At 42.1% G+C, this 24117-nt stretch overlaps 1 protein-coding gene across 5 annotated transcripts in view; it reads left to right on the top strand.

The window, feature by feature from the left end:
* The window catches only part of PRUNE2 (prune homolog 2 with BCH domain), a 452865-nt gene that overhangs the window by 334354 nt on the left and 94394 nt on the right, over positions 1-24117 (top strand). For all 5 annotated transcript variants that reach the window (XR_014225511.1, XM_082264016.1, XM_082264013.1 and 2 more), the window contains one exon: positions 15564-15740. Coding sequence is in view for 4 of the 5 variants with exons in the window: in XM_082264016.1 (XP_082120142.1) it covers positions 15564-15740 (177 nt within the window). In the remaining variant the exon portion in view is untranslated. The remainder of the gene's footprint in view (positions 1-15563; positions 15741-24117) is intronic.

Consider the following 24117-nt stretch of genomic DNA (forward strand, 5'->3'; position numbering starts at 1 on the left):
CATTAAGCCTCCAACAATGGGAAGTTTGTTCCAGACCAAGTCTGGAGGTGCAGAAAGTAACGATGTGGTGATCGGATCAGGGACAAACATGAATATCTGCATTATAAGAGTTGGCCAATAGAATAGGGGTACAGAAAATATAATCTAGTCTGGCAAAACTGTCATGAGGGAGGGAATAAAATGTATAGGCTTTCACACCAGTATTATGGGCACGCCAGGCATCTACTAACTGGGCATTACTAAGAGAACGTGTCAAGCACTTAGGAAAGGCTAGGTAGATGTAACGCATCTCCTGTCCAGGACAGGGTGGGCTACCAAATTGAAATCTCCTTCCACTATCATATGGGAAGACTGGAATTTATCCAGGATATCAAAAAAGTGTTTAACCACTTGCCGACCAGTCACTGGGACTGTACTGCGGCAAAGTGGCTAGATTCCGTCCAGCGACGTAGACCTATGTCGCTGGACTCCTCCCCCTGTAGGCGCCGCTCGCGCGCCGCCGGAGGCGCGCTTCCGCTGTTTTCAGTCACAGCGGGAGTCGGGCCAGGGGAGGAGCGGCGGCGATCGCCGCTGCTCTTCCCCGATCTTCGGGGAATTGAGTTTGGAGATCCGCCCGCTTGTGTAAACAGAGCGGGCGGATCTCCTAAGTGACAAGGAGTGACAGATTGCAGTGTTCAGCATAGCTGAACATGCGATCTGTCCCTGTGTCACTCAGTCACCTCCCCCCACACACGTTAGTAAGCACCAGGCATACATTAACCCCTCCCTCTCCAATAAAGTTAACCCCTTCCCTGCCAGTGTCATTTTTACAGTAACAGTGCATATTTATAGCACTGATTACTGTAGAAATGTCACTGGTACCCCCAAAAGTGTCAAAAATGTCAGTCAAGGGTCCGATCTGTCCGCCGCATTGTCGCAGTCCCGCAAAAAAAATCGCAGATCGCCGCCATTACGCGTTAAAAAAAAACCACCAAAAATGACAGAAATCTTTCCCTTAGTTAGTAAACGCAATATCTTTTGCGCAAACCAATCAAAATACGCTTATTGTGATTTTTTTTTACCAAACATAGGTAGCAGAAAACAAATTGGCCAAAAATGTAAAAAAATTTTGATTTTTACATTTTTTTGGGGGGGAATTTCATATAAAAAAATGTTAGAAATATTGTTATTTTTTCAAAATAAACACTCTTTTTTTGTTTATAGCGCAAAAAGTAAACATTGCACAGGTGATCAAATACCACCAAAAGAAAGCTCTGTGGGAAAAAAAGGACGTAAATTTTGTTTGGGTACGGCGTCGCACGACCACGCAATTGTCTGTTAAAGTCGCACAGCGCCGAATCGCAAAAAGTGGCCTGGACGTAAGACAGCAAAATCCTCCGGTGGTAAAGTGGTTAAAGAAGGAGGAGTGGGATTCGGTAGGGGCATATACAGAGACTATAGTAACCAATTTACCACAGATCTTGCCCTTCAATTTCAAAAATCTGCTCTCGGGGTCACTATATGTTGAGGTAATATCAAAAATGATATTTAGTTACGAATAAAGATAGCAAAGCCCCTTGTTTTGTTTGTGAATGTTGAACATCTAAATTGCTGATATGTCTTGTTAAAAAACTTGCGGTGTTTATCTAAGGCAAAATGGGTCTCCTGTAGCAGGATTAGATCCGCTCCCAATCTTTTATAATGTTTAAATGCTTTATTCCTTTTATGTGGGGGTTAAAACCTTGCACATTATGTGACAAGACCCTAAGACCCATATCCAGGCCAAAAATTGACGCTCATGAAAATAAACTCGATCAGAACATATATGCAAATCAATAATGTGTGATATTTGGGGGATCACGTGCACGAGCCGGGTGAACTTAAACAAGAAGTGGTTTATTTTCTTCCATAACAGAAATAAGGCTTCCAGCAGCAAACAGTTCAGAAAACAGGCATAACTTAAATGTCTGGGTGAATTAAAAGAGTGAATAGTGCGCTAACCTGATATATGAATGAAAATCAATAAACATAACATTTAACGATTAACACATATCAAAATAGGTGCAAAACATATACCGTATTTTCCGGCGTATAAGAAGACTTTTTAACCCAGGAAAATCTTCTCAAAAGTCGGGGGTCGTCTTATACGCCGGGTATCGTCTTATAGGGCGGATGCTGAAACTTCGGAGCCGACTGAACTATGCGGTAGGGGGGGGGGGACTCAAAAAGGGCCACGGTATGCCTGCTTGGATTGGCTCTCCCTGCTTCCAAGCCCTCCCTGTCTCAGAGACTATGGTATGCCTCTTTCACCCGTCTGGCCGCCCTTGTATCCTATTACCGTACCTCCTTCTCTGTGTCTCGCTCCCGAGGACTGAAGTAAAGCGGTGCAGGCGCGCATGTGCGAGATCTGAGAGGCAGAGAAGAAGGTACGGTAACAGGATACAATGGCGGGCCAGACAGGTGAAAGAGGCATGTTTTTCTGGTCACATGGCTGCTCTCTCTCTCTCTATCTCTTTTTTGCATACCCCGGGCATATGGTATTTTTAATCATAGATAGCATCTAGGTGCTGGATCACACTATATAAATGTGGAAGGGCTGGTTGTGTACAGAAAGCAAAAATATCTTTGCATTACAGACAGGATGCTGAATTCAAGCATGCATTCAAAAATTAAAAAACACTGTCACTGAGATCAGGGGCCATTTTTTATTTTGTTTCCTGAGTTAAAACGTGCCAAATATATTATCCTCTAACTATTGGGTCATAGTTTGAAATCAAATATTGAAATATTGACCATATTAAAATCAAATGTGATGCTTTTTTAATTTGTATTTGGTGTGCGTTGGAAGAGGGGTAGTATATCCCAAAATCTATATTTTATCTGGAAAAGTTGGGGGTCGTCTTATACGCCCAGTCTTCTTATACGCCGGCAAATACGGTACATATAAATTCTTGTGAATAAGTCCGTGTTGATCAATTACACAATAATGAAAAAAACATAAGTCTCTCAAAAAATTGTGAAGTGCAAAAAAACTTCAAAACTGAAACAGGTGTTCTGTGCCAACTCAACGTGCCACTCTATAAAGATGAACGTGTTCCCAAATGAGATCCTTAATATTGGTCAAGGTGGCCCCTTACCGCAGAAAACTTTTAAGGAAAGCTTCCAAGTAATGGACTTTCTATGACGTTGATGAAAATTACACTTTATGGTAAAGATGGGTGCTTACCAGAAATCAGGGAGACTTGAGCATGGACTGCCATAGAACAGGGAAATCCGCGAGGAAGCCTGGAAGCTGGTCCGCTTTGCAGTAGTGTGATTCCAGCAATGTAAGGAGCAGGTTCCACGGAGCAGGTCCCCAATGAAAAGAAAAGGGACTGATAGTGTATTACCTTCAATACTTTTATTCAGAAAAAAAGACAAATACTTACATCAATCAGGACAAACAAATGCAAAACAAGCTCAAGAGCATGCACGGCCGCCTATGAGCCGTCAACTGGGAATGGAGCTCGTTGGCACGTTGAGTTGGCACAGAACACCTGTTTCAGTTTCGAAGCAGTCCCAGGTAGCAGCTTGTCTTCAGCCATCATGCAGCACACAAACACACTTGTTTCAGCTGCTCAGTCTCCCAGGTCTATGTCCAGCTCCTACTCCCCACACCCACTGACAACAATTCCTGTCTTCCTGCACAAATCTGTTCTCCAGGGGTGCTGGGTGAAATGGTCTCGATCTGGTGCTTAATGGCCCTGGGAATCCAGCTTTCTCTCTCCCTGCCGGTGGAGCTTTCAGCACAAGCTTCTGTCAAGCATGCACCCCCCTTGTAAAACCTCTATTATAAGATACACAAAAGACAGTCCCACTATAGTGGGTGAGCTCTGCCTTAACTCTTCAGTTGTTGCCACAGGCAACTTCTCAGTATCCTCAATATTCTTAGATAACTTAGATCATGGAACGCCCCAATTACTATAGACTCATTCTTAGTGGAGTCCCATATAGCTGTGAAAGGCTGAGACCCCCCCTAAGTCCACAAGACCTCTATTATCAACTTCAGATTTTTTGTCAGTTTGTGCTGTAGTACTGGGGCAATCTGTTTGCAGAGGCTCTATGTGCCCTACAGCCCCATCCATGCTAGAATATAATTCTCAATCTTTATCTATTAGTGTGGTTGAGGCCCCTAATTTCATGTCTGGTTCAGATTCAGAATATTTTTGGTCTACTCCTGAAGAGAATGTATTTCAGAAAATTCCAGAACTAAGTTGTACAAGGATTTTTTGATAATCTAATTTATGCAGTACATTTCACTTTGCAGTTGGAGGATCAGCCTCCTATTCCAGACATAGAATCTTATAAATCACTTACAGCTGCAAAGACTGGGATGTAAACCACTCATCTATGAGGACTGGAAAAAAACTATGGAATCATAGCTCCCTTCGGTCAATGTGAAGGAACTTTTCACTTTGAAGGGGAATTTATTGATAAGTGGTCTGCCCACTGTATACACTCTGGTCATACACTTTAACAAGCATGTCACCAGCAGGTTGAAGATGTTCTTACATTTGAATATTTCACTGACAAACTGTTGGATTCCCTACTGATGTTACAGTATGAAACTCTGATTTCAACTTTGGCACCCTTGGGAATACTACTCAACTCCGCAGGGGTGCCCTTTTCCATCACAAAGAGTTACACTCCTTGTGATGCTTAACTCTCTTAAACCCTACCTCTCTTGAGGTAGTCAAAATCCACAGGGATCAGTGCCTACAGCTCCTTTACCTTCAGTTGTTCTTGACCCTACCCACAGCACTGACCCTTATGGCCACACCATAGTGCCTTTTCTTGATACCCACATTGTGGAACACTAAGGAGTCCTTCACTGAAGGGAGTCAGTATCTTAGCGGCCTGTACTTTGTGCTAAGTTGAAGGTTGGGATTGTTGGGGAATGTCATTTAACGCGGTCCCTTTTGTTGTGCTGTACCTTGGTCCTAATTTTTTTTCCTCCTTTGAGTTACAGAATTTAAACTGGCACCAAGCTGGTCCTTGGGACCAAGGGGTCCTTCTAATTGTTTTCTGAGTGGGAATTATCATTCTCCCCCCCCATCCATGAAGGATTCTCCTATTTGATGTAGCCACTTGCCTGCTCCTTGAGTCTGGTTTTACTGAACAATCAGTAGCGGGTATTTCTGTTGGTCAGTTTTTTAATATGGCCTGTTGGATCTCATGTGGAGATTGTTAGATCTTCACCTCCGGAAAAATTAAAGAGGAACTGCAATCTGCTTACCTAATTTGTAATAAAAACATATTTCCCATTTTGAAGCTTCCCTTCTCCCACTTTGCATATTATATTATATTTATTATTATTTTTATTTTATATTCAATTGTGGGCAGCTGAAGCTACTCACTGTTCACTTTCTGAATTTACAGAGAAAAACACAGGCACACAGACACACACACATACACACATACACATATATACAGACACACACACATGCACATATATACAGACACACAGACACACACAGACACACATATATATATATGTATATACAGTATCTCACAAAAGTGGTACAGTAAATTTGACTTAGAGCAAATGGCTTTTTACAGATACCTGCAACGTCGCCATGTGTTGTTTGCACAGTTTGGAGCAACAGGTAGTAAATTCTCTAAATAGCCTATGATAGAAATCTTAAAATCACAGGGCCCTAAAGGTCTGATCTCGGACATACAATATCTCTCAAAAGTGAGTAAACCCCCTCAAATTTTTGTAAATATTTTATTCAATCTTTTTATGTGACAACACTAAAGAAATGACACTTTGCTACAATGTAAAGTAGTGAGTGTACAGCTTGTATAACAGTGTAAATTTGCTGTTCCCTTAAACTAACTCAACACACAGCCATTAATGTCTAAACCACCGGCAACAAAAGTGAGTACACTCCTAAGTGAAAATTTCGAAATGGGCCCAAAGTGTCAATATTTTGTTTGGCCACCATTATTTTCCAGCACTGCCTTAACCCTCTTGGGCATGGAGTTTACCAGAGCTTCACAGGTTGCCACTGGAGTCCTCTTCCACTCCTCCATGTTGACAAAACAGAGCTTGTGGATGTTAGAGACCTTGCGCTCTGCCACCTTCCCTTTGAGGATGCCCCACAGATGCTCAATAGGGTTTAGATCTGGAGACATGCTTGGCCAGTCCACCTTTACCCTCAGCTTCTTTAGCAAGGCAGTGGTTGTCTTGGAGGTGTGTTTGTGGTCAGTATCATGTTGGAATACTGCCCTGTGGCCCGGTCTCCAAAGGGAGGGGATCATGCTCTGCTTCAGTATGTCACAGTACATGTTGGCATTCATGGTTCCCTCAATGAAGTGTAGCTCCCCAGTGCCGGCAGCACTCATACAGCCCCAGACCATGACACTCCCACCACCTTGCTTGACTGTAGGCAAGACACACTTGTCTTTGTACTCCTCACCTGGTTGCCGCCCCACACGCTTGACACCATCTTAACCAAATAAGTTTATCTTGGTCTCATCAGACCACAGGACATTGTCCCAGTAATCTATGTCCTTAGTCTGCTTGTCTTCAGCAAACTGTTAGCGGGCTTTCTTGTGCATCATCTTTAGAAGAGGCTTCCTTCTGGGATGACAGACATGCAGACCAAATTGATGCAGTGTGTGGCATATGGTCTGAGCACTGACGGGCTTACCCCCCCCCCCCCACCACCCCTTCAACCTCTGCAGCAATGCTGGTATCATGCATACGTTTATTTCCGAAAGACAACCTCTGGATATGATGCTGAGCACGTGCACTCAACTTCTTTGGTCGACCATGGCGAGGCTTTTTCTGAGTGGAATCTGTCCTGTTAAACAGCTGTATGGTCTTGGCCACCATGCGGCAACTCAGTTTCAGGGTCTTGGCAATCGTCTTATAGCCAAGGCCATCTTTATGTAGAGCAATAATTCTTTTTTTTTCAGATCCTCAGAGACTTCTTTGCCATGAGGTGCCATGTTGAACTTCCAATGACCAGTATGAGTGAGAGTGATAACACCAAATGTAAAACACCTGCTCCCCATTCACACCTGAGACCTTGCAACACTAACGAATCACATGACACCGGAGAGGGAAAATAGCTAATTGGGCCCAATTTGGACATTTTCACTTAGGGGTGTACTCGCTTTTGTTGCCAGCGATTTACACATTAATGGCTGTGTGTTGAACTATTTTGAGGGGACAGCAAATTTACACTGTTATACAAGCTGTACACTCAGTACTTTACGCTGTAGCAAAGTGTAATTTCTTCAGTGTTGTCACATGAAAAGATATAATAAAATATTTAAAATATGTGAGGGGTGTACTCACTTTTGAGAGATACTGTATATATATATACAGATACAAACATATATACAGACAGACACACTCACGCCACTGCTTGCCTGCTCATTTCTCCTGTCTTGACATGGATCTCTGCAGTCTCCTCTTATTTCCGCCCTCATTCAGCCCCCTCCACCTCAGCAGCTCTCATTGGCTGTCCTATGACTCATCCCTCTCTCCCTTGCTGGCAAATTACCATGAGAGAGAGAGAGCTGTGCATGATATCATTAGCCTAGGCTTTTTACCAGATGAGTGGGCTGTATAAAGTATTTACTGGCAGAAAAAAATTTTATTATCCAAAGTTAAAACAACCAGAGCAGAGAAATTAAATGATGGAAAGATGAACAAATGACTGAAGAGCGGCTATAAGAACTCCGGTTTCTGAACAGGTAACCCACATTGGTGTTGGGTGTGTCATTTGTTTTTTCATAGAGTCAAGGTATTGGCTTCTGGATTCCCCCCCCCCCCCCCACACACTTTAAAGAATGAGGGTTTTGCACGTGAATGTGCCTTCTTTTTTTTTTGCAAGGAAGAATTCATTGTAAATAAGTCACATACTTTTATGGAGGGTCAGCAGCCAGAACATTGTTCCTGCTGAGGAACTCCCTTAAAGTGTCACTAAACTCACACTAGAAAAAAACTATTAAAACATTCTGTATTTCATGCTGTTTTTACTCACTTATTCACTATGAGATTCATTTTCTGTATTCTGCAAAAAACCTGGTTGCTGTCTATCTCCACCTTCTGTCCATGTCCAAGATTCAGCTAGGGATTTTGCAGCTGTGGTGGCAACTCTGCACATGCTCAGTTTTCAATGAGTTTCTATGCTTAGCATTTCTTCCCTATCACATCTAAACAGCCCATGTGACTATAGAGTGCCACATGTGGGCGTACACATAGTGGTAAATGACACCAAACTCCCTCCCTCCTCCTCCATGCCCACTAACCAGCTAAACACAATGGAGGTGGGGTATTACATTTTAATTGATGGAGGCTTCACCTCCCTTTTTATTCTTAGACACAGGCTGGAGGGGCTTGACACAGCCTGTGACTGGCAGAAATCTGTTTATTGATATTATTTTTTTTTATACTCATAACTTTATTTTTATTTGTATTCCAAAAGCTGTTTTTGACCTGTTTTTTGTCATGTGACCAGAAGCTCCTCCTGCTTATGTTTTCCTGCAGACAAGCTGGGAAAGATCTAGGTCATGTGACAGTTGTATATCGATTAGGGAAAAGGTTCTTAGATTTTATTTTATTAAAATAATTACAGTGCCATCATCCACATACAGAAATATAAGGGACAATGTAAATAAACAGTGTGTGTTTGGTAACACTCTTAAGATTGATTTTGCTAGTCTTGAGGCCTTTGTGGGACATGTTTACTGAAAAATAAATGTTCGTCTGTGGCTAAACTATAGTTTTCTAAACCAAACCTCTTCTTTAAAAAGGTTCAGAGATATTATTCTTGTTTTGCTAGCTTAAGAGTTTATTTTCTCTCTCTCCAGTTGGATTATCTGCTGAGAGGGCCCGCACATCCATACATGTCCCCGTAGGAGATTGCTTTTCTATAAGTTAGCATTCTTCTTAATTTGGGCCTATCTTTTCCTGAAGTAAGAGGTTTAGGGGGTTTTACAGCTGTAGACTGGTTGATGTTTTTTGGGACATGCCTTGTCTATCCAATCTGCCTTTCCCTTAAGTCAAGGGTTAGCTAGACTTTGGCCTTTACTTTAATAAACATTTCTTCTTGTTGACCACCATAGCTGTTGGTCCAGATTTTCTTCGCTGCTCAGGTAGTATGTTATTCTACCTGTTTTTATTTTTTATGGTAGATGATTGTTTGTCTTCCATATTGCTAACTGAGACCCATCATTTTCCAGGTAGTGGTGCCCCTTTACTGGTGATTACCTCTCCTGGTCTTAAGCACTAGGTTGATACTCGGAGCCCTCCTCATAGGTTGAGGAAATTTCCATATTTGGTTGACCCTGCTTCATCCAGCCTTTGCTCATGTGTTGATCACTTCAGATACTTTTTGTAATATGATTTACACATAAGTTGTATCTCTCAGCAGCAGCTGTTCACCCATTAGTTGGACTGCAGAAATATTAAATTCCTCCGTCTCTTATTCGTTGCTAGAGAAAATAGGATTTTTGTACCTACCATAAAATCTTTTTTTTTGAAGTTCAATGAGAGACACGTTTCCATCTGCTCTGTTATGAGCCTTGTGCACTACTTGCTCACAATACTGAAGCATCATGGTTGGAGACGTGTTTATACAGGGGCTGGGTTAACAATTATTCTTTGCCAGTGTCCCAGCATCCTGTAAAGGAAGTATAGCCAAAATTTCTAGGAATTAATAAATTCCTATGTCACTGAATGGGCTTTAAGAAAGAGCTTTTACGATAAGTGCAAAAATGATAATATACCACAGCGCTTTGGTGCTGGGGGCTGACCCACCCACACCATAAAAACAGATGATCTAGGGCAGGGGTACAGAAGAGGAGGAAGTCTTGTTTTTGTCCAGACCTGATCTGCCTCCTGCCGCCTGCCATTAGGCTGTTGCCACAGTGAGGATTTGAAGGAAGGACTCATCTAATTGGGGCTGAATCTGATTTAACGGAGGGTCTCTGATGTGATGGGGGACTCTGATGTAACAAAGGGACTCTGATGTTAAGGAGGCTGACTTTGACATGATGGTGGAACTCTGTCTGATGTAAAGGGGGAATGCTGATGGGAAGGGAGGTCTCCCCTATGTTGCGACAAGAAATGGCTAAGATCATAATCCAGTACAGAGATCTGTGTCTTTTAGACTAAAAAATATAGTTCTGGACTAAAGTGTCTTCTGACTTTGCATACTTTTAAAGTGTGGAGTGACTGGAAAAAGGTTTTTAAAAACACTGGCCTAACACATGTGTTTTTTTATTGCATTCGGAGAAAATTGAAAGAACAGGCGCCTCTCAGTGTAGACTGTAGTGAATTTAATAGTAAGAAAGAACAAAACTCACATAATAAAATATGTATACAGGCACACAGAGTTTGGAAGAGGAACGCGTGCTGACAGCCATCACCCAGGGCGCATGCGCGTTGCGATTACGCAGGTGACGCCTACACAGAAGACACTGCAGTCCAGCCTGCAGTTCAGCCCTTGGTCCCATAATCCACCACCTCTTCCACATCCCGAATCCATGCAAAAACTTGGACATCACTTCCAAGTCTTTTCATGGAGACCCGATCAGAGCCGAATGCGGCTTTGATCGGGTCTTCTCTTCGGCGGCCCTGCGATGACTGTCAAAAGAAAGTTATTGCTTTTCATAAAAAAAATGCCAGCCTTAAAATTGTTTGCGGCTCAATGCATTATCTTCTTGGCCTATCACAATGTCAATCTCTCAACACATTTTCTCCATATGTGAATGTGTACAAAACTGTTAATCATCAATGTTGCCACTATATTATAACTGACTTTAAAGCAGTATTACACTTTAAACAATTTAATATATTACAGCTTACCAATCTCTAAATGTGATATCCGCATTCATTTCTTTCTTTAGGCTTCTTGTCCTATATTTCACCTAATGATCCATCCAGCTACACACTTCCTGTCTAAAGCTGGCTGAAATCAGATCCATCTATGGCTGTTCTCATTCAAGAGAAGCAGATCTAACAATGCCTTCAATGTTTTTTTCAATACACACATAACTGCATTACATTGCTTTTTTTTTTTTTTTTTAAATATCTGCCTGAGGTTTAGTTTTAAGGATTTACTTAATCGGTTTATTTCCATCCGAATCTTAAATCTAATGTATAAAACCTGCTTGTGCTTGTCAACTCTTCTGTGCAGCATGCCAAGGAATGTTAAATTTGGGAACAAAAGCGTATTTCAATATTTGTTTGAAAGACTAACTATGAATAGCAGTGAAATCAGTGGACCTTCTAATTTGGCAATTCTGCTCTTTCTATGCACACAATTGCTCCTTTGTTGGATATTATTCGACCTTTTTCTCTGCTGCACATCTCAGAAATGTTTGTTAAAGTACAACTTAAGGCAAAATCTTTTTTTTAGTTTTGAATAGAGTGGAGAGAGATTATTGCTGTCTGTGCTCATGTTAAGGAGATTCACCCTCTCCATTTGTTCTGTTTACCATTATCACTGAAAGTAAAAGAAAATCCAAAATTTTGGGTTGTCCCCAGAAAAGTATTAGAGGAGAAATCTTCCAATGGGGACACGAGTTCTGTTGATCTGGGGGTCCCCAAGGAATTCCATTATTTCCTGTTTGGCTATGGGACAGGAAGTGAAAGGAAATCTCTGCAATAGGACACAGATGGTGAAAAAAAATGTGACAGGTGTTATAACCCTCCCTTACTCCATAAAAAAGTTTTGCCTATAGTTCTACTTTAATGCTGCTTGTCCATAAATGTCATTCTTATGGTGCTGCTGCACTCTCTGACAACCTTTGTTCACACTTTGTAGTGAAACAATGTTGAACTAAATTTGAACTAAAACCTTTGACAGTAGACTGCTGGTGCTTTTATTGACTAACAATAGAATGCCATAAACATGACACAGAATCAAGTGCAAAGAGTCAAAGAAAACCTTTATAAAGGTTTCTAAAGCAGTTGGTAGGTAAAAAAGAGAGCAAGAGAAAGAGAGATAGAGAGATAGAGACAGTCAGAGAAAGAGAGTGAAAGGGAGAGAAAGTGTATAGCAGCAATTTCCTAAAGTAGAACTAATGGCAAAACTTTTTTTTCCATTTTAGATAGAGCAGGGGAGGGTTGTCGGCACATGCAGTTAGTTTGCCTGCCACTAGATGGCTCTGAATTATGACATGTTAAGTGGAAAGTTAAAGCAGGTGTTAGCTCCCCTTTTTCTCCTATAGTGATATGTGGGTGAAGTTAGTACCCATATAAAATGCTGGTTGTGGATGACGCTCAAGAGTCTGGGGTTTAGGAACAGGATACCACAGAGTTTCAAAGATGTAATCCTGTACTGAACTGATTTAAGGTGCCTTGTGCAGGACTAAATTCACAGAGTGAGTGGCATAGATTGTGTAAGGACTAGCTGTAGTTGCCTTGTCTACTCCTGACTTTCTTCTGCAGGTCCTTTTAGCATGGTGCATTTTTCCTTGGGGGCCTAGATAAGGTCTTCTAAAGATCAGTGAGAGTGGAACCTGGCAATAGAAGTCAGCAGGGATCGTGCCCGGCTGGATCCCTGCAGTGGTGTCAAAACGGCAACCTTTGAGCTGGATCTTTGGGAAGAGGGTGAAATCCACAGGAGCCAAGTCTAGCAAGTAGGGTGGGTGCGGAAGAGAGATCATGTTGTTTTCGGCAAGAAACACACATTTGTTTTAACTTGCTGTCAGTGATGAAATCGTAGACGTGGTAACACGTGGTCACAATAACACCAGATGCACAGCTTCCGATATACACAGGACGATGTCTTTTAACACACTGACTTACGAAGGTCAGTGCTCCCTGTGACTATGCGTGCAGCCTTGTGCTGCCATCTGTTGGCGTGTTACAAAACTAGTCTCTAAACTTTTTGATACCACCTTGTATATATAAAGTACAGCAGAATTCACCTGCACTTTCATGCACTGTAATGTACAGAAGTGTGTGTTGCCTAAATACATTTTGTGGGTATTTTTGTTTCCCATATATTGAAGTGCAGTCGTATATATTAAGGTCCAGTCAATTAAAAAGGAATGGCTGCCTAATGCAGTGGGACTCAATACATGAAAGCATGTGCATTAAATAACGCATGTGAATGGACCCTGGAATATGCATACTTGTTTCAGGTCAGTAAAATATTGAAACTAGAGAGTCAGCATCATAGCCAAACAACTAGCTTTATTATAAGGAGGGTAGCAATTGCAGTCCTTTATTTCTCCTAAAGGTTCACTTTAAATGCATAGTTTACATAAGATAGCAACTGAATTTTAATTTATTAGGATTATCCAGACAAATAAAGATCTTGAATTGTTTATAATCAGTGAGAATGTTGTAGTGGTGGTGTCTATAGTACAAGGTGGTATCAAAAAGTTTTGAGACTAGTTTTGTAACACACCAGCAGATGGCAGCACAAGGTTGCACGCACACCGAACTTCATAAGTCAGTGTGCCAAAAGACATTTTCCTGTGTACATCGGGTGCTGTGCAACTGGTGCTATTCTGACCACATGTTTTACCACATCTGCTATTTCATCATGAACAGCAGCTTGGAACAAATGTGAGTTTCTCTCCAGAAACAACATGAACTCCCTTCCGCGTCCACCCCACTCACCAGATTTTGCTTCTGCGGACTTTGCCCTCTTCTTGAAGATTAAGATCCAGCCCAAAGTTCGCCATTTTAACACCATTGTAGAGATCCAGCGTAAATCGCAGAAGGTGCTTGACAAGCTTCGAAAAGACGACTTCCAAGACACATTCTAGAAGTGGCAGGAATTTTAGGATTGCTGTGCAAGGGGACTATTTTGAAGGTGATAGTTGTAAATGTAGATCATTAAAAAAATACTTTCTAGTAAACAGAGCTAGTCTTGAAACTTTTAATACCACCTCTTATATCTGTATGTAATCTTAAAAGCAATAGAGGTTGTTCCAATATGTTCTACAATCCACAATGTCCATAGGGGCTTGTGTCAAAGGGATTTGGGCTGTGTTAGTGACATCAGCTTGAGACACTTCTGAGTTCATTCACATTTCATTGACAGGTGAAGTTGACCTGCTTAAAGTTGGTTTTGCATTTCCCATCCAGGGTTAACAAAAGTCCATTGACACAGGTCCCAATGCCCATCTTTGTTGTTTCAGGATGTCTGCATCTGCTGCAGTTATTTAAAAATCATAAAATGCAGTAGGTGTTTTCCATCTAGAATTTTATGACTGTGGGTATTTTTACTACAGTAAAATTGAAAAACTTTTTTTTTTTTCAGTTTTTACTCTTGTATAGTCTTTTTTTTTTTAATTAAACTTTCTCCAAAGACAGAGCATTGACCTTATGTTTTAACATTTAAAAAATGTGTTTTCACATTAATTTAAAAGAGTACACGTGCTACCTGTCTAGTAACACAAAATACTTTATTTGTCTTTGACATGTAATGTGAAAAGCACCTAAAACAGGGTTTTTCAACCTTTTTTCAGTCAAGGCACCCTTTAAAATTATGAACAGTCTTGAGGCACCCCATTCTAAAATGTAAGCAACTATTCTAATAGTTTTACATAATGCAGCAACCTCCACACATGTAGGACACCCAACGTTAGAGGTGATGTTTTCTTCCAAAGCAAATACTCTTTTGCATACTGGTACTGACTAGTATTCCAATGTTCCGAGTAATGTCACCCCAGTGCTGAGGAAGAGAGGCACAGGAGGGTCAAACAAGGATGCTGTGGAGGCAACAGACATCCTCCTTATCAACTGATGACATCACTGGTTGTTAGGATGCCAGTGTTGAGAAAGTCGTAATGTTGCAAAGAGAAAACCTGCGGCTTTGTGTAATTAAAAGGCAAGCTTCGTCCACCTACAGGCTTGTATACAATTTTTGATTGATTTTTAAACATTTTGCCAAGGCAGGGTGGTTGAAAAAGGCTGACCTAAAACACCACCATAGATGAAAGGTATTCTTGCAGCCCATCCTTTCTGGCATAGTAAGGACCTCTGAATGTGTGATTTTGTTTGTCAAGTCAAAAGTAAAATGCAATGGGTGGTGGTGACCCATTGCTGTTTATTAGGCACACAGGGTATGGTACATACAGTACATCCAGGGGTACACTCTTAGATGAATGTAGAAAAATGAACCTCAAAAGAAATAGGCCCCCTCCTATACTTTTAAGCATCATCCTTTCATTAGATTATTTGTAGCAGGAGTATACTGTACTATACTGACAACAAAAACATAAGTAAAATGTATTTTACATATTTAAAACAGACAATGGTGACAGGTGGAATTTGACTTGATGTCTCTTCTTACTCAAAAGTCTGTTTAATGAAATATGCAACATACCAATAAGTGTATTTTTAAGAGAAAAACAGTGGTATAAACCCTATAGTGTACAGGCGTTACATTGGGTGCTTTAAAAAGTTTCTGCAACAAATTGAAACATTAGACATTGTATCATTCCAAAGCATGCTTTTCACTATGCCTAATGGCTTCTGTTTCCTTGAGGTTGCAGATATGCAGCATCTTCTACTTAGTGAGTTGCAAACTCTTCTTTAAATATATACTCATTTTATTTAGATGATCGACCAGCACTTGGACACTCGGTGCAACAAAATTTTGACTCTATCGAAGAGTATACAGCAGAAGAAGAGAGAGCTGATAACAAGCTATGGAGGACTGTCATCATTGGGGAGCAGGAACAAAGAATTAACATGAAAGTTATTGAACCTTACAAAAAAGTGATATCGCATGGAGGTATGTAAACTGTATCCAATATATCCTGTTTGTATACATTAAGCTCTTCCTTTCTAGCAGCAGAAAAGAGATGGTCCTCCACTAGAAACTGAGCTTTCATAACCTCTCAGAGATTAGGTATCAGACCAAAGGGAGCTGTCCATGTTCTAAATTTAAAGTGAAGAGAAGACACAGCTACATTCTGACATCACTCATACTTGCCAACTGTCCCTTTGCCATCTGTCCCTCTTTCAAATAGAGCCTGTCCCTGCTAATTTACTCTGCCGGGACATGTCCCGGCAAATCAGTGTCAACCAGCTCACAGACACACACAGTGTCTGCGGCATAAAGCCACGCCCGCCAATTCCGGCACAGTCAACCCCTCCGCTAATGACTGCAAGGATGGAGGAATGGACGAGCGCTGATTGGCTGTACTGGGGAGTGCATGTGTTGATGTTTATGGCGGTTGGAGTCATGCGTTGTATCTGGTGGCTGTCCCCGATTTCCTGAGATGACCTGACATCGTTGTGACAACGTTTTCCTGGAAAGATCCCCAGGATCTTTGAGTTATGGACGGCTTCTCTGTACACATGAGGATGGGAGGTCAGCAGCTTACAGGACTGTGTGGCGTGTCAGTGCTTCGGGTGAGCTGAGCCGGTCTGAGGAGAGACGTCAGTTACAGTGTGCAAGGTCCAGCTTTGTCGTACTGAGGGGGCTCCACATTCGGTAATGTCTGAGAGAAACAAGAGAGGGGAAAGGGAGGTGTCCCCTCAGTTTTGGGGAGTTCTGTCATGTGTCAGAGGGGTCCCCTCTGCACTGTTGGGGGGTCACAGGTGCCACAATGGGGTTCTGTCATGTGACTGGGGGGTTTCTCTCTGCACTGTTGGGAGTCACAGGTGCCAGAATGGGGTTCTTTCATGTGACTGGGGGGGGGTCCCTCTGCACTGTGTTGGGATCACTCATGGTGGGATGGGGAGGGTCTGTCGTGTTGGGGTGCCCCCTCTTTTCTGTATTGGGGTAACACATTAGGGGGTGGGGTTCTGTCATGGGGTTGGGTGTCCCCTTTGTAGTAAGTTCAGATCACTAGTGGCAGGATGGGTGAAGGGTCTTTCATGTGCTTGGGGTGTACCCTCTCCACTATTGGTCCTTGATAAGGGGGGAGGGGGTCTGTTATATCACTGGTGCCTTGCCTCTGCATTGTGTTGGGGGTCAAATGTGCTCAGGTGTGACCATACAAAAAATGTAATATGTAAATATAAATAAAGTGCAAGGTGTAAATAAGTACGATTATACTATCTGGTATAATTAGGTTTTATCGTACTTATTTACACCTTGCACTTTATTTATATTTACAGTGGGTACGGAAAGTATTCAGACCCCCTTAAATTTTTCACTCTTTGTTATATTGCAGCCATTTGCTAAAATCATTTAGGTTCATTCTTCTTCCTCATGAATGTACACATAGCACCCCATACTGACAGAAAAACACAGAATTGTTGACATTGTTGCAGATTTATTAAAAAAGAAAAACTGAAATATCACATGGTCCTAAGTATTCAGACCCTTTGCTGTGACACTCATATATTTAACTCAGGTGCTTTCCATTTCTTCTGATCATCCTTGAGATGGTTCTACACCTTCATTTGAGTTCAGCTGTGTTTGATTATACTGATTGGACTTGATTAGGAAAGCCACACACCTGTCTATATAAGACCTTCCAGATCACAATGCATTTCAGAGCAAATGAGAATCATGAGGTCAAAGGAACTGCCTGAAGAGCTCAGAGACAGAATTGTGGCAAGGCACAGATCTTGCCAAGGTTACAAAAAGATTTCTGCTGCACTTAAGGTTCCTAAGAGCACAGTGGCCTCCATAATCCTCAAATGGAAGACGTTTGGGACGACCAGAACCCTTCCTAGAGCTGGCCGTCCAGCCAAACTGAGCTATCGGGGGAGAAGAGCCTTGGTGAGAGAGGTAAAGAAGAACCCAAAGATCACTGTGGCTGAGCTCCAGAGATGCAGTCAGGAGATGGGAGAAAGTTGTAGAAAGTCAACCATCACTGCAGCCCTCCACCAGTCGGGGCTTTATGGCAGAGTGGCCCGACGGAAGCCTCTCCTCAGTGTAAGACACATGAAAGCCTTCATGGAGTTTGCTAAAAAACACCTGAAGGACTCCAAGATGGTGAGAAATAAGATTCTCTGGTCTGATGAGACCAAAATAGAACTTTTTGGCCTTAATTCTAAGCGGTATGTGTGGAGAAAACCAGGCACTGCTCATCACCTGTCCATTACAGTCCCAACAGTGAAGCATGGTGGTGGCAGCATCATGCTGTGGGGGTGTTTTTCAGCTACAGGGACAGGACGACTGGTTGCAATCGAGGGAAAGATGAATGCGGCCAAGTACAGGGATATTCTGGACAAAAACCTTCTCCAGAGTGCTCTGGACCTCAGATTGGGCCAAAGGTTTACCTTCCAACAAGACAATGACCCTAAGCACACAGCTAAAATAACGAAGGAGTGGCTTCACAACAACTCCGTGACTGTTCTTGAATGGCCCAGCCAGAGCCCTGACTTAAACCCAATTGAGCATCTCTGGAGAGACCTAAAAATGGCTGTCCACCAACGTTTACCATCCAACCTGACAGAACTGGAGAGGATCTGCAAGGAGGAATGGCAGAGGATCCCCAAATCCAGGTGTAAAAGACTTGTTGCATCTTTCCTAAAAAGACTCCTGGCTGTATTAGATCAAAAGGGGGCTTCTACTAAATACTGAGCAAAGGGTCTGAATACTTAGGACCATGTGATATTTCAGTTTTTCTTTTTTAATAAATCTGCAACAATGTCAACAATTCTGTGTTTTTCTGTCAGTATGGGGTGCTATGTGTACATTCATGAGGAAGAAGAATGAACCTAAATGATTTTAGCAAATGGCTGCAATATAACAAAGAGTGAAAAATTTAAGGGGGTCTGAATACTTTCCGTACCCACTGTACATATTACATTTTTTGTATGGTCACACCTGAGCACATTTGACACTTTAGAATTGCAGGGAATTGTGATGAGAATTTTAAACTTTAGGCAGAAGTAGTGCAGCTGAATGGGAGAATTATTCCAACTCTGCTACATTGACCTTAACCACTTAAGCCCTGGAAGATTTTACCCCCTTCCTGACCAGGGCCTATTTTGCGATTCAGCACTGTGTGACTTTAACGGACAATTGCGCGGTCGTGCGACCCTGTACCTAAACAAATTTGGCATCCTTTTTTTCCCCACAAACAGAGCTTTCTTTTGGTGGTATTTGATCACCTGTGCGATTTTTTGATCATTCGCTATAAACAAAAAAAGAGCGTCAATTTTGCAAAAATAACAATATTTTTCACATTTTTTTATATGAAATTCCCCCAAAAAAATGTAAAAATCAAAATTTTTTAACATCTTAGGCCAATTTGTTTTATGCTACCTATGTTTGGTAAAAAAAATCGCAAAAAGCTTATTTTGATTTGTTTGCGCAAAAGTTATTGCGTCTACTAAGAGAAAGATTTTTGTCATTTTTTTTTTAACGAGTAATGGCAGCGATCTGCGATTTTTTTTGCGGGACTGCGACATTGCGGCGGACAGATCGGACCCCTGACTGACATTTTTTACACTTTTGGGGTTACCAGTGACATTACTACAGTAATAAGTGCTATACATATGCACTGTTACTGTAAAAATTACACTGGCAGGGAAAGAGTTAACTTTATTTGAGAGGGAGGGGTTAAGTGTGTCCCTAGGGGCGTGATTCTTACTGTGATTGGATGTGGCTACTAGTGTAAGAACAGAGATCAACAGTCCTACATAGTAGAACTGTGTGATCTCCCTTCTTACACAGGGGAGAATGACAGGCGGCTGTGTTAACATTAGCCGCCTGCCTTTCTCCCGCTCTAACGGACGATCGTGAGTGCCCGGCGGACATCGGGGGGGGGGGGGGTCCGTGAGCGAGCGGGAGCGCGCCTCCAGTGGCACGCGCTCGCTCCCCAGAGCCTCACAGGCTAGCAACGTAGACCTACGTCACTTTGCCTGTGAGGGGCTGACTGCCGACGTAAATCGTCGTTAGGCAGTCGGCAAGTGGTTACGTTTGAAATTCCCTTTTTAATTTCCTGTAATTCAATCTTTATTGAGTAGACCCTATAATCTGATGAGGCGGAGATTAATTATGCAGAGTGGGCAGAGCGCCAGGGAAGTGGGCGTGGTAAGTGATTGATAACTGTGCTGCAAAGTGTCCCTGGAAATTTTTTTCAAATGTTGGCAACTATGATTACATAAAACTTTACTATATAGAGCCAAAACGACAGTCCCCACTTGTGGGCCACCTACTCTAATGAGTTTCACCCAAGGTTGGCTTAATCATAGTTCACCTTGGGTGTAACACATTACAGTGGGCAGTCCCCAGATAGGGACTGTCATTTTGGCTCTGTATAATAAGGCTTTTTGTACAGGCTCTCCTCACTTAACGACCAGGTTCCATTCCAGAGACCAGGCCATTAAACTAATTGGTCATTAAACAAGGAGCCACAAGTAATCAATATTTTAAGCATTCTTACCTACTATACTGCTTCTGAAAAAAAAAGGTCTAAACACAAAACTCCAACTCAATAACATTTTTTTTATTTTGCCTAAGTACAGAACACAATATTTTTTGTCACGCGGTATTTGCGCAGCGGTCTTTAAAACGCCATTTTTTTGGAAAAATTTTGAAAAATCACATTTCACTGCATTTAAAAAATACTAAACAGTAAAGTTAGCCCATTTTTTTTGTATATTGTGAAAGATGATGTCACGCCGAGTAAATAGATACCCAACATGTTACGGTTTAAAATTGCGCCCCCCCCGTGGGATGGCGACAAACTACGGTCAATAGAGATCTCAATAGGCGACGCTTTAAATTTATTTAACGGTTACCAGTTTAGAGTTAGAGTGTAGCTCTTTTTTTTAAATTATTGCCCAAAATTTTTTTTTTGTGCGCGAGCTAACGGTGACGGGGGCGGCTAAATTTTTTTTTTCCCCATTTATTTTTTTAACTTTATTACAGTTTTTAAAAAAAAAAAAAAAATCTGATCACTTTTATTGCTGTCACAAGCAATGTAAACATCCCTTGTGACAGCAATATGCAGTGACAGATACACTTTATGGAGGGATTGAGGGTCTAAAAGACCCTAGACCCCTCCACTATACTTCTCTGTATGCAAAACGCCAAAAACGACGTTTTTGCATACAGCCGTTTTTCAAATTTGCCGCCTTTTGCAGCACAGTAACCCGGAAGTGACGTCATGGACGCCGCCTCCGGGTTACGTCATCGTTTCCGGCATTGATCGGGACTCCATCCAGCCAGGGGACGTGCCGGCTGGGTGCTCGGGCTCCTGGTAGGACGGGAGCCCCGGTAAAAGCCACGGAAGGCGGCGGGAGGGGGGGGATGTCCCCTCCTGCCCCCCCGGGTAACGATCGGTTGGTACCGACGGAAAGCCAACCGTCGACTCTAAACCACAGTACCGCGGTGATGCCTCTAGCTAGAGGCATCATCCCGGTACACTACCGCAAAGTTTACCGACGTACCCATACGTTAGTATGCGGTAAGTGGTTAAAATGTGCACTCACTGATACTACACGATAATTTGTCTTTATTAAGGACCATGAAAAATTTGTTAAAAATTGAGAAAATAGATGCGAAGCCACGTCTTGCACTGAGCCTGGTACTTGGGGCTAATTGTCATTCTTTACATGTGCAGCAGGATCAGATGGAACCAGTAAAAAAGAGACAGAGTAGGGGTCAGTTGTCTGGACAACATGGTACAGTTCAGGTTTGGGGGTTTGGTGATGCAAGCCTGCAAAGGGGAAGCTAACATATGCTGTTTAGTTAATAGTTCTTACAATTATCCACAGTCACATTTGAAGGATAACTCCACTTTCATTCAAAATAAATAAAGGAAATAAAAAAACTGCTGTAGTTTTCTGTAAAATTAAATGCAAAATGTCTACCTGGAGGCATTCTGTACACAGTTGGTGTACAGAATGCCCCCAGAAATGTAATTTCCTGCTAGTGTGTATGGCTTACTGATTTTCCCAGAATCTGCACTAAGATAAACTAAGTCAGATTTTAGGTATCCCCTGCACAAGGAATTTCAGTTTTGGTGAGACACTCTCCAAGGGTTAAATATTTCTAAAGGGATGCAGATACTGCATTTTTCCTCACCAGAACACTGAGAGTATACCAGGTGATTATAATGAACCAACCCTCCTGGGATCAATTTGCCCAGGGCATGGTCAAACAAACAGCTACAGTATATATTCAAAGCAGAAAAAAATCAGGAATCTTTGCAATCAACATAGAGCACCCAAAGGGGAATGTTTTCTTCTCAGCAAAGGTGATATTACACTTTAGGGCCCCATGTACGTGGGCCTCCTGCATGTAATGCAAAATTAATTGATCTGGGAAATAAAAACAAAAATTCTACTACCAGATCCATTGCTCCTGCTTTTAACATACTTGCATTTACATGAGTTTACATGTGTTTAGCTGCATAATAGCAGGCCAAATGTTTCCTGGACACTTAGAGTCGGTTCACACTGGGGCGACACGACTCCTTACTACTTCGGGAGGCGACTTGTCAGTCCCGTGCACCACGACTTCGGAGCGACTTGCAGGGACTTCACATAATGGAAGTCTATGCAAGTCGCTCCGAGGTCGCCCCGACATAGTACAGGACCCTTTTTCTAAGTCGGAGCGACTTGTGTCACTCCTATTAGAACGGGTCCTGTAGCAGTCAATGGACCACGAGGGAGCGCGACTTGTCAGGCTGACAAGTCGCCTGACAAGCCGCGCTAATGTGAACCGACTCTTATTGTTTTGTTTATGTAAATACAGCTAAATGCTGCTGAATTGAAAAAACTTTACCCACCCTAAACTGGCCTGTTACCACATAGATTGCTGAGGGCTGGTGCTCATGGCTGGAGTGTGTGCTACCAAGGCATCAGTCCATCAAAGAAATTAGCTGGCAACCCCGGGTACCGGCTAATTTCCGCCATGGATGCTGCCAAATTTCTAGTGTGTATGCAGCCCCAGAAAAGCATTACATGCTTCCTGATGTTTATAGCGATTACCTCCAATTACATCAGGGGCATGGGTTTTGATGCCCATGTACACGAGGCCTACAAAAAGACATACAAAGGGTTAAAAATAAACATTATTACAAATAAAATACAAAAACAATTCAAAGTAACTCATGAGGTTCATTCATTTTTTATATGACTACATATATACCGCATAAGGACCGGGACAAGGGGTGGGCAGGAAGGTCAGATGCCCTAGACGCTGTGGTATCATGTGAGGTGGGGGGGTGCTGCATAGACTGTGTAGACTGATCCTACCTACAAGCTGGCAGGAGTACTGGAAAAGGGGGAATTTTTGTTTGGGGAGAAGTTTGGCTTGCAAAGGGAAATGTTGCAATATTAGGGCTCAAATCGTGCAAATTAGGTCTCACACTTTTTTGGAGGGGAGGGAGGGGATTTTTGCAGACACAAAGTGTTCATACAGTTTTGGTTGAAGGGGTCGCCATTTGGCATCTTTGTCCTAGGCAATAGATGACCTTGTCTCGGCACTGTACAGCATGCTTACAGCCAAGTCAGATGGATTCTAGTAAAGAACCATTGTAGCTTGAAAAGAACCATGGGATCTTGATAGATTTCCAAAGACCAGCACCCAAGTCATCTTCGTTAAAGTGCTATGCATTTCAATTTATTTAACCTCCCTGGCGGTATGATTCTGTCAGGAATTCTGTACCAAAAGCGGTACAATTCTTTGCATGGAAATTTGGCGTTATGCATTAAAGGCCTACAATTCTTAGTAATTACTGACTTATAACTTACCACAACAAGACTCTAGTAGACATCCCAGATGTGATAAATTTGAAACACAAACACATGAATTATAATCTAATCAATAATATAATTTTATTTAATAATGCAATGAAAAATAATGAAATTTGTCAAAGAAATTCAATACACATCCTGAGTGTGAAACAGCTTGAAGCATGGAACTAGACAAAGTCCGACGTTGCAATCAGGACAATAGTACCTTGTTTCCTTTCGGACTTTTCTTCCATTGCCATCCTTCTTAGAACAGCAGACGACGCACATCCTGGTAGGCGCTAACTTTTTTGTGGTGGGCGGTACAAAGTCCACAAAATGACGGCCTGTCAGGCGTTCTGGATTGCCAACGTCAACAGCGCGCCGTCCGGGTCTGTTAGCAGATACTGATGATGGCGTTGGGTGGTTGACGAAAATCTGCTCAGCCACCTTCCAGATAAAGTCCGAATGAACAAGGGGTATGATAGTGTTGGCTTTGTAAAGGATATAGGCGTTCC

Source organism: Pelophylax lessonae (genome assembly GCF_965119305.1).
Source record: "Pelophylax lessonae genome assembly, chromosome: 1".
In the NCBI taxonomy this organism is placed as follows: Eukaryota; Metazoa; Chordata; class Amphibia; order Anura; family Ranidae; genus Pelophylax; species Pelophylax lessonae.